Here is a 12,023-nt window from a genome sequence, read left to right as displayed (position 1 = left end):
GAGATAAATCAGAGATATGTAATCATTGTGGAACTAAAACTGTAGACAACCAATGTGAATGTAAAAAGCATGGAATGTATTTCAACCAAAGCTTTGCTTTTACTTTATGTCAGCGAATCCACACAGAGCGTGGAGAGAAACCCAAGAAATTCATAGGGCATGGAAAGAGATTTAGTAGGAAAAGTAGCCTTACTTTCCATAAAAGGCTCCACGCAGGAGAGAAACTATATAAATGTGCTGAGTGTGGGAAGAGCTTCAGATGGAACAGTCATCTTACTGTACATGAAAGGATCCATACAGGGGAGAAACCATATAAACGCTGGGAGTGTGGAAAGAGTTTTAAACGGAGCAGTCAACTTATTTGTCATAAAAGGATCCATGCTACGAAAACATTCAAATGTATGGAGTGTGGAATGATTTTTAGAATGAGAAGTGCCCTTATTTTCCATGAAAGGCTCCACACAGGAGAGAAACCTTATAAATGCATGGAGTGTGGAAAGGCCTTCCATCAGAACTATAACCTTACTATTCACAAAAGGCTCCATACGGGAGAAAAACCATATAAATGTATCGAGTGTGGAAAGAGCTTCACTCAGAACTATAATCTTATTACTCATAAAAGGATTCATTCAGGGGAAAAACCATATAAATGTAGTGAGTGTGGAAACAGCTTCAGCACATGCAGTATCCTTACTTCCCATAAAAGGCTTCATACAGGGGAGAAACCGTACAAATGTATAGCGTGTGGAAAGAGCTTCAGTCGATGCAGTAGCCCTACATCTCATAGAAGGATCCACATGGGGGAGAAGCCATATGAATGTACAGAGTGTGGAAAGAGCTTCAGTAGGAGCAGTAGCTTTTCGGCGCATAAAAGGATCCACACTGGGGAGAAACCATATAAGTGCATGGAGTGTGGAAAAAGCTTCAGCCAGAGCAGCCACCTTAGTTCCCATAAAAGGATTCACCCAGGAGAAATCATGTAATAGGGAATGAGTTCCAGTTTCAGCCTCCACTTTCTTTTTTCCGATGACTCATATAAGAGAGAATCTATAAAGATTGTCCATACAAGAATGCACTCTCTTTCCCATAAAAATATCAACACGGGGAAGAAACCATATACAACTATAGAGTATGGAAATAACAGCTCTTGGGTAGCCTTGCTTTGTTATGGATTCACCCGCAGAGAAACCCCATAAATGCAGCAAATATGGATTATTTTACTGCTCTTACTCTAAATCACAAAAAGGGATATTGTGCATGGTGTGTGAAAAATCAAATGAACACTAACTGTATTTCCCATTGAAAGAATCTACATAGGGAAGTAATTAGGAAATGGAATGTTCCAGGGAATTCCAGAAGATTCCATATTATGACAATCCAGCCATATCAGGGGTTGTCCGTCCATTTTCACAAAGTAAATCTTCTGGTAATGCTTTAGAGTAAGAGAGGTCTTGGGACCTATTAAGGAACCTATGGAGGAGAGAAATCATAGCGGTATTTATCATTTACATGAATCTGCCCACACAATGAACATGTGTTGAGAATGCAGAGTTGAAGAACTTCCCACTTAGGAAAAGCATTATTTGTCGTTTTGTTGGACTTAATAAAGACAGTACCTACCAAACTCTGAATTTCAGAGGAACTTTGCAGGGGGGAGTGTGTAAAAGATAGATCTTAAAGAGACCTTATAGAAATCAAAACTGATGGAAAATATGTTTTATGCATCCATAAACCAAACCAACCAAATTCTAATCCTACCTGATTGTTGAATATGGTTGGTTTGAAGGCTGGCTGGGGAATTCTGGGAGTTGAGGTTCACACATCTTAAAGTTGCTGAGGTTGAGAAATACTAATCTAGATTTGAGATTTAGGAAATCAGCATTCTACTAATCTACTCTTAGACTGGACCCCCTCTTTCCCCCAAAGAAAGGTTTCTTCAGTCCCTCCCTCCTTCTTACCCCCTTCGCAAGGCTTACATTGGGTGAGGGATCCAGCTGGAGGGTCTCAATTCAAAGGGAGCTCAGGGTACAATTTTCAAAGGACAGAGGAAGTGGGGACCCTGCCCAACTCCCCCTTCCAAAGTTGTCCTTGCTTGCCCCCCAAGTATCCGGGACAGAAATGGTTCTCCCACAGCTTCAGCTTGCCCCCAGGAGGCCCCAGACCCCCAAGCAAGGGAAAGAGAGGCTTCCCCAAGCAGAAGGTCTCTCCCCCCATGGAAAGAGAAGGGCTTTCCCCTGCAAGGTGGGGCTTGGATGTCATTCTGTTCTTTTTAGGAAGGTCCCCCATCCATAACCTTCAGGCAGCTCCCTTTTGGGGTGTGCAATGCTGCGCATAGCACGACTATTGTGCCTGATTTTCTTCTTAGTACTCATTGCAACTAACAGGAGAACAGATCTGCAGTTGCACCATCCTCCTATTCAAGGGTTGGGGGAGGGGCTCTGCCTATGTGGAAGGGAGGCTAAGCATGCAAATCACCCGGGTGAACAAGGAGGGAAGCTTCCAATGCAGAGCGCGTCCTTGCATGGCAAATGCAGGATGAGGCTTCGGGGCTAAGAGAAGAGATCGCCACCAATCCTAAACTTTAGCAGTGTTTGATGAATGGCATTGGGTGGGAGGAGGATTTTCCAGCCCTCCTGCCTCCTTCGCGAATCCCAAGAGGCCAATTAAGGGGCTAACAATTCCCAGTTCCTGAATGCGACCCCGATCTGCAACACGGCGCCCCCCTCATTGCCAAGCTGCGGAGGCGCCTTTGGCCAGAAGGACCCGGCGGGGGTACTCTTCGCCACTGGCTAGATGTTGCAGCTCCAGGAGGAGCAGCTCAAGCCTCCCCCTCAAGCCTACAGAGTATGGAAAGAGTTTTAGTGATTGCAGTCCTCTACGTATCCATAAAAGGATCCATTCAGGGGAGAAACCATATATATGTATGGAGTGCGGAAAGAGATTTCATTCCTTTATTTCCCTTTAAGGGTCCACAGAGGAGAAACCATATACAGGTAGTCCCCAGGTGAAGAATGCCCAGTTACAGATGACCCATAGTTAAGAACGGAGCCTATTGTAGCAAACTTTGAGTTAAATACACGATAGTTCAGGTTCATTACACAATACTACTTATACAGTATTATACAATAATACTGTTCCAGCTTACATACAAATTCGAGTTAAGGACAGACCCTGGGAACAGAACTCAAACGGTACTATCTGTAAATGTATGGGGTGTGGAAAAAATTCAGCCAAAGCAATTCCCTAACTTTACATAAAAGGATCCATGCAGGAGAAAAACCATATAAATGCCTAGAGTGTGGAAAAAGCTTCAGACAGAGCAGTTCCCTAACTTTGCATAAAAGGATCCCACTGGAGAAAAACCATATAAATGCATGGAGCATGGAAAGAATTTGTGAAAAATGTGTCCCTTACCAGACATAAAAGAACTCATACAGGGGAAAAAGCATATAAATGTATAGAGTATGGGAAAAGTTTCAGTCAGAGCAATTCTGTTACTTACGTTGTATTGTCGAAGGCTTTCACAGCCGGCATACGATGGCTGGTGTGGGTCTTCCGGGCTGTGTGGCCATGTTCTGGAAGTTTTGTTTCCTAACGTTTCGCCAGCACCTGTGACCGGCATCTTCAGAGAGCAGGAGCAGTTCTCTCTGTGCCCAGGGTGATGTGGCCCTTTGTGGGTATTTATAGAGATCTGAGGGGGGGGACTTGGGTTACTAGTGGCTGCTTGTTTTGGTGTCAGAATCTGTGTGTATCTTCCTGGGGATTAGGCAGGGTTTTTTCTTCTATTGAATTGCTAACAAGGGGCTGCTGGGGGTGATTAGCAAGTTCATTGTGTGAACTGTTCACACGTCCTGGTGGTTGAGCTGAGTTCGTTGACCTTTTGCAGGCTGTATTTTTCAGGATTGGTAGCCAGGTTTTGTTGATTTTGATGATGGAAAAACACAATTTCCAAACAATCTTCAGACCCACCAGAAAAGTACAAGAAGTGCTAAAATCAGCAAAAGACAAAAGGGATCCCCTCACCGCCGCAGGAGTATACCGCATACCATGCAGTTGCGGGCAAGTATACATCGGGACCACAAAACGCAGCATCCATACCAGGAGAAAAGAACACGAAAGACACTGCAGACTACAGCAGCCAGAAAAATCTGCAGTAGCTGAACATGCTCTCAAGCACACTGGACACAAAATCCTTTTTGAAAACACAGAGATACTGGACAACACCAACAGCCACTGTACCAGGCTATACCGGGAAGCCATTGAGATTCACAAACACCAGCACAGCTTCAATAAAAAAGAGGAGAGTCTAAAAATCAACAAAACCTGGCTACCAATCCTGAAAAATACAGCCTGCAAAAGGTCAATGAACTCAGCTCAACCACCAGGACGTGTGAACAGTTCACACAATGAACTTGCTAATCACCCCCAGCAGCCCCTTGTTAGCAATTCAATAGAAGAAAAAACCCTGCCTAATCCCCAGGAAAATACACACAGATTCTGACACCAAAACAAGCAGCCACTCAGTAACCCAAATCCCCCCCCCTCAGATCTCTATAAATACCCACAAAAGGGCCACATCACCCTGGGCACAGAGAGGACTGCTCCTGTCTGTGCTCCTGCACTCTGAAAATGCCGGTCACAGGTGCTGGCGAAACGTTAGGAAACGAAACTTCCAGAACATGGCCACACAGCCCGGAAGACCCACACCAGCCATCTGTTACTTACCATAAAAAGACCCACACAAGGAAGAAACCCTATAAATGCCTGGAGTGTGGCAAGAGCTTCAGCAATAGGAGTTCCCTTATTTGCCATAAAATGTTCCACACAGTGAAGAAACTGTATAAATGCAGGGGGTTGGGGTGGAAAGAGCTTCCCTGACAGCAATTCTCTTGCTTCCCATAAAAGAATCCACACTGCAGAGAAATTATATAAATGCCTGGAGGGTGGAAAGAGCTGCAGCTCAAGCAATTCCCTAACTTTCCATAAAATGGTCCATGCTGGAGAGAAACCATATAAATGGGTGGAGTGTGGGAAGGACTTCAGGATGAGCAGTCACCTGATTTCCCATAAAAAGAACCACACCTGGGAGAAGCCATATAAATGCTCTGAATGTGGGAAGAGCTTCAGTGACAGCAGTAATCTTATTTCCCATAAAAGACTCCTCATGGGAGAAGCCATATAAATGCAGTGTGTGTGGAAAGGGCTTCAGGCAAAGCAGTCAACTGGCTTCTCGTATAAGGACCCACAGCGGGGGGGGGGGGGGGGAACAGCCATAGATGGAGTGGGGACAGAAGAAATTACTACTTTTCAAGGGAGCTGGTTTTCCTACAGAGGTGGTGGCACAGCAGATCTTTTCTCCCTCCTGGAGCATATGTGATCAAGACATCAGAGATGAGATGTGTCAGAGGCTGGTGCCACTATCTTTTTAAGGGCATCACAAGGAGGATCTGGGGATTGGAGGCAGCCAAGAAGAAATTACTCATGAAGTAACACAAACTGAAAAGTTCATGAAAGAACCCATAAAAACTAAGGCAAGAAATGGTCCTATCAGCAAAGGCCTCTTGTTCTCTCACCTTTCTTGGATCTCCAGGAGAGTAGATCTTCCAACCAGGAGGCAGATTCTGGTTTGGCCATTTCTTGGAAGAAACAGGCTGGTTACTTGAGACTATAACATCCTTCACCAGCTGCTTGAATTCAGAACAATGACATACCATTATTGAGAGACCACTTATCTCCAATCATCTCTGCCCACCCAGCATGCAGGACCTGTTGCAGTTCCCACCTTCTGAAATTATCTTTCCCCCAGAGATCTGTGTAGCTCCCATCTTTATGTCGTTCAGGAAATTATCAAAGACCTGATTGTTCTCCCTTTTTGCTTTGCTTTGGTCTGGTCTGGTCTGACACTTTGCTCAATTGCATTCTTTACATTTAGGGCTTTTGGTTGTAAATCACCCCAGAGTCATTAGGGAGTCAGGTGGTCTACAAATTAAGTAAATAAATGCCACATTCCTAGAACTGTCTCCCATTACTCCTTTGTGCAGAGCTCTTTGATTGCAATCCAGGATCTCTTTGGATCTGCTCTTTGGAGAAATATAGGGCAACAACCTTGAAGGACATGGGTTCCTAAAAGAGGAAGAAAACATTTCTGATTGAACAGAGATGCTCAAAGATTTCTCCCTAACTCTCTAATCCCCAGAGCAGATACATGCATATATCCATCAGTACGTATCATGCTGTTCCCTTTGGGAGGGATCAATCTTATGTGAAGAAGCAGAAAAGAATGACTGTGTTGCCCATCGTGATTTTTGCTAATTGAGGATTTCAGCTAAGGCTTTTTAGTAAACAGAAAAGATATAAAGAAGTTGCTAGACTTAATCACACTCTTGTCTTAGGCAACATTCCCTGCTAATGTAAGGACAGCCCAGGTCATTCTGGAAGGAGACTTTATCTTCAAGAGGAATTTATGCAATAAACCTTGACTTGACAGAGCTAAAGAAAATCATATAATCCAAGCAAAAATGGGATGCTTTAGAAACCTTGAAAGGTTTCATCCTGAACATGAATTGTGAAAGAAAACTACACAGGATGTATGGAGAGAATGTCTAAAAGCCTTTCCTTTTCTCTAGAACATCGGAGGAAACTGTTTTGTCCTTCAGCTTGAGTAAATTGTTTTTGGAAAACTTAGCATTGTTGCCCATAAAATTCAGGCACCTGAGCTGGCACAGAGCTGGCAAGAGCCTGGTCCCTGGAACTGAGAGAGAGACACCCCAAAGTGTCTTTGCAAAGTGTCTTTTTCACACCCCAACAATACCAATCCCGAGTACTTCAGGCAAAGCAAAAGGCATTTATTGGGGGGGGGGATCAATTCTTTATATAAGGTACAAATGATTATATATATTTGATATTTGTGAAAGGTGCAACAGAAAGCAAAAAACAATAAAAGACACTGATGTGCAATAAAGGCTTTGTTTGTGCTTGTTTTGTCCTTAGATAAAATTCCACAAGTGGTAAATTTATGGATCCTGAGATAGCTTACACGTTACATCCCTTCCTCTCTCACCCAGGTTTCTTTCTTTCTTAACACTTGCAACTTTAATCAAGGATTTCAGAATACATTCCTATTGTTTCATTGCTGAAAAGGCTGGTTTTTGCACATCAAAGGAAATAACTTTGGCTAAAAAAGAAAACGTGGTTTCCTAAACTTCAAAAGGAGCCACAGACTACCATGCTAAAATGCTAATATCACCTTTATTAAAATGCTAATAATAAAGCCTAAAATTCTACGTGACAGCATCATCGGGAAAGCAATGGGTAAACAGCAAAAATGAGCAAGATACTCCCTTGGTAAACTTCACTTCCCTATTTATTCAGATTCTGTTTCTTGGCTAGAAAATCTGGGACAGCTGATTTCTAGGCCTGACGCCTTTCCCGTGTAGCATAAACCTTGTCAAGCCCTCAGCTGTGAGGTGCCCATTTCAGGGTGTTTTTGAGGCCAAAGGCCACAATCCTCGATAAAAGGAAACTTTTAGCCAAATCAGAGCTGCCAAAAGATGCCATTATCCACTTTTGGCGCTGCCTTCATGCCTGAAATCAGAAAAACGCCTTTCCTCCATAAGTTCTGAGGTAATTCTTGTTCCTCAACGGTCACGAGTCACAGAGGAACCAACGGACCTCCAGCGGTGGCTCCCAGGAAGTGCCAATGGGGGGAATGGCTTCTGGGGGGGGTCCGCTTCTGGGGGAGCAGGTGAACAAGGGTCTCTACCAGAAAATGGACATGGAGTCACCAGCAGTCAAGTCTGACCAAATACCTTGGAATTATTTGCAAGCCCAGAAGCCTTTTTCATTAGCCAAAATCTTATAGGTACCTACTTTAGGATCTTTTTAAAGCCAAAAGCCTCAATCTTTGGTAAAAGGAAATGAAAGCCAACATTTAGCCATCTTAAGGGTTAAATCTGAATTACTGCATTATCCATGGCTTTGGCATTCTAATGTGTGAAATAAGTGAGCTCCCTTCCTCAGGAGGAGCCTTTGATTCCTGAGCCTTCACGTCCTGAGGTCATTTTTGCTTCTCAGCCGTCACCGAGTTGCAAAGAAACCAACGGACCTCCCTCCGGCTATGGCTCCCAGGAAGTGCCAAATTGGGGAACGGTCTCTTGGGGCCCCTCCATTTCTGAGGGAGCAGGGGAATAGGGGTCTCCCCTGAAAATGAACGTAGAGTCACCAGCAATCATGTCTGCCTTGAAGGCAAATACCTTGCAACTATTTTAGCTGAAATCTTGCAGGTGCACATTTCAAGATTGTTTTCAGGCCAAAAGCCTCCATTCTTGGTTAAAAAAAGGAAAGCCAACTTTAGCCAGCCTAACTGTAAAAAAAAAAAAAAAAAAGCAGTGTGCATAACCTTTCTAGGAGCAAAATCTAGACAGGTCTTGGTTTTTAGCTATGAAGGCCCCAAACATTAAATGATGATGTTTTTAAATTATCTATTAATAATTAAATAGATAATAATCTATTATTACTCTATTATTATTATTATTATTATTAATAATAATAATAATAATAATAAACTGTTATTTATTAACCGGGAGCAGGTTTAGACTGAAACTGGAGACCTGGAGTGAGATGTGGAAAAGGGGCTTTTGCCTAGAATGAGGGATCATTCCATCAAGACACTTTATTTCTCTCTGTGGAGTCCTTGGTGCTCTCTGAGCTTGGTGGTTTGCTTGCAGACGTTTCGTTACCCAACTAAGTAACATCATCAGTGCGAGTGAGTGTGGGGTTTGCTCCCTGTCTATGTACCGTTGCTGGCCCTGCCAGTGTTGTTGGGGGGTTCGGTTTTCTCCCTGGTAGTTCCCTGAATAGGGTATTGTTTTCTGCCTGATTGTTTGTCTGGTGTTAATCCCTGCTTATCTGGGTATTGGCTGCTGGGGAGGATGTGTGTTCTGGTCTGTTTCCTTCTTAGCTTTCCTATTCTCTCTTTCAAATGGTGCGTAAATGTGGCTTATCTCTATGTGTCTATCGATGGCTGATGTGTCTGAGTGCCAAGCTTCCAGGAATTCCCAAGTGTTTTTGGATTTAGCTTGGCCTAGGATGCTCAGTTTCCCAGTTGAAGCTATGGTTGAGTCTGTCCATGTGTGGTGAGATGAAGGAGTTTTCATTGTGTCTTCTGAGTGCTAGTTGTTGTTCATGGATGCGCTCTGCTAGCCTTCTGCCTGTCTGTCCTGCATAGTGGCTGTTACAGTCCTTACATTGTATGTTGTAGATGACTCCTGTTTTTTCTTCTTGGGCTACTGGGTCTTTTGGTTTGCTTAAGAAGTTTTGGAGGGCTCTAGTTGGTTTTCGTGCTACGATAATGCCATGTGGTTGTAATAGTCCTTTGGTTGTTTCTATCTGGTTGTGAAGTAGTTGAATAATTTTTTTCAGGTTAAGAAAGATGTGCTGGTTTTTAATAGCTCCTCTTCCCATCTACATTTCAAAAAGTTATTTGATGTCTTCCTTCACTGCTTCATTCTTGTGCAGGAAGTCCTCCTTCAGCATTCAGTCCCTTGAAGCAGTTACAGCATTGCGTGGATAATTTTATTGAATTACAGTGGAACCTTGGGTTACGAACGCCTCTGTTAACGAATTTTTCGGATTATGACCAGCTCTGGCCGCAAAAATTTACCTCGGTTTGCTAACTCCGCCTCGGGTTACGAACCGGATCCGCGGCCATTTTCCCTCCCGTGACACGGTCCGTGGCCATTTTTCCGCCCGACACGTGGTCCGCAGCCATTTTCCGCCCCTGACACATGGTCCGCGGCCATTTTTCTGCCCGACACATGGTCCACGGCCATTTTCCGCCCCTGACACGTGGTCATAGGGAGGGGGATTCTCCCTCCAAGCAATAGCCACCTCCCTGTCCCCCACGCCAGAACGGATTAACGGTAATTACATTGAAACTTATGGGGAAATTTGCTCCGGGTTGCGACCAATTCGGGCTGCGACCAGAGTCACGGAACGAATTAAATTCGTAACCCGAGGTACCACTGTATAGCCAGTCCTCGTTTAGTGACTGCCTCATACAGTGACCATTTGTAGTTACGATGATGATAATAATCTAACTTTGTGACCAATCATCTCATTTACATCCTTTGCGGGTCTGTAAAGCAAAGGAAAGCTGAAGTAACATCATAAGCACAGTCATGGTTTCACTTAGTGACTGCTTCGCTTAAAGCTGAATTGCTGGTCCCAATTGTGGTCGCTAAATATGTGCACAAATATTGGTCTGATTTAGCCTCACTGTGGGTTGCTTGATGCTTCTCAAAACCTGTGTTACCCCAGAGCAACATCAGAAGGTTGACGTCCTCAGAACCCCTAGATCAACTCTGGAGTAGCTAGGATATTTTAGGATGGAATCTTCTGGAATTCACACTAGATTCTTTGAAGGGGAACTACAATTAAATGTCAATCATTTTTCCACAGGATGCTCACTGATATTACTACTGCTTGGTCCTCTGATTCAGAGTAAGAGCAGTAAAATAATTAAAGCTTTCCCCATATGATTTATCTCCTGAGTGAATTCTCAGTTGGTGACTCCATCTGTTGTATGGTGCAGCTGCCAGGCTGAGACCCCAGGATGAAAGGTTGGGAGTCTCAATCCTCTTCCCCCCGAAGCCCTTTGGGTCTCCCTGGCCCACCTACCTGCCTTCGTGTAGCTGCTTGGTGGTTAATGCTGCCACCCGCTTTTCTAGGGGGTGACTTCACCTGGCATTTTCCCCTCTAACGCCAGTGTGGGAGAAAGATGGGACCCCTTCAGCCTTGGCACCTAACTGGCAGGTGAACAAGGTCATACTAATGAAATAAATGCTATAGGCCTACCACCTGTTCCTTGTAGCTTTTAGACATCTGATGAGGGATATCGATCTCCCTCCTTTTCTGAGGTAGACTGATATCACAAGATACAATTTAAGGTCAACTTTATTGGGAAAAGAAAAAAAAGAGAATGTAAAAAATTCCTTTTTTAATTTTAGGTAATCAGGGGTCAAAACTGTCATTGCAGTTGGAAAAAAAATACACTGCTGGTAATATCATAAACAGTACTGTAAAGGAATTTCTCATTAAAGCAATAAAGGAGAATAGAAACTTGGAACAGGTCACAAGGTATGATGGATCTGTTCAGGAATCCCAAGATGGATCAAACACACAATAACTGAACTTGCATAGATACAATAAACATCAGAGAAAATAAAGACTGTAACACTAAAAGAAAAAGAAAAGAAATCTTCATCAGAACATTTTTTAAAATTTATCCTACATGATGTAATTGTTGCCTAACCCAGATTCCCTTCTGTCCCAAGTATTCCTGGATCCCTTCACTGGATGATCCCAGGGGATCCAGTCTGACCATTCTAAGGCTGCTCTTCCCAATCTTGTTCGCAGCAACTCTTTTCTCCCCAAGTTCTCCCTGCAGTCTTTTTGCAAGGCGGGAATTCTTTTTCTCTAGAAGGAACAAATCTGGGGAAATCTCCTTCACTTAAGTGCTCAGGCAAGTATCTCTCTCTCAAGATGGTGAACCGACTATACGACCTGGCAGCTTGACATCTGTCAGAAAGCAGTGAACGTTTGCTACATTTGGCTTTTCCTCTGAATGGGACTTTCTATAGGAAGTAAGCTGATTATTCCTTTTGAAATCCTTTCCAGGCTATATGCATGGATCCTACTATGAGATGACAGCTTGTGCTGAAGCTTTTTCCACACTCTGTACATTCATATTGTTTCTCTCCTGTGTGGATCCTGTTATGGGGAGCTAGATCACCACTCTGCTTGAAGCTCTTTCCACACTCCATTCCTCACTTTCACTAGAGTGGATCCTTTTATGCAAAATAAGGAAATAACTCTCGCTGAAGCTCCTCCCAGATTTCATATATTTAAATGGTTTTCCTCTTGTATGGATCCTTTGATGGGAAGTAAGGTGGCTACTCCATTTAAAGCTCTTCCACATTCCATGCATTTATAAGGTTTCTCTTCTGAGTGGATCCTACTATGGG

The 12,023-nt window shown here is 43.5% G+C and overlaps 1 protein-coding gene across 1 annotated transcript; it reads left to right on the top strand.

Moving 5' to 3' along the window:
* Positions 1–74: 74 nt before the first annotated feature.
* Positions 75–3,538, top strand: LOC148214460 (uncharacterized). The gene has a single exon (XM_088151455.1). The coding sequence runs from the start codon at positions 75–77 to the stop codon at positions 981–983; it is 909 nt and encodes a 302-aa protein (XP_088007581.1). The 3' UTR covers positions 984–3,538.
* Positions 3,539–12,023: the final 8,485 nt, after the last annotated feature.

The sequence above is a fragment of the Python bivittatus genome, unplaced genomic scaffold, assembly GCF_059951505.1.
Source record: "Python bivittatus isolate LINGU-HERP-01145 unplaced genomic scaffold, Pbiv_v1 ctg000650_np1212, whole genome shotgun sequence".
NCBI lineage: Eukaryota > Metazoa > Chordata > Lepidosauria > Squamata > Pythonidae > Python > Python bivittatus.
This window is presented reverse-complemented; position numbering and strand designations above follow the sequence as displayed.

Coding starts and splice junctions, on each gene's coding strand:
- LOC148214460 (XM_088151455.1), top strand. CDS start 75: ATGTATTTCAACCAAAGCTTTGCTTTTACTTTATGTCAGCGAATCCAC.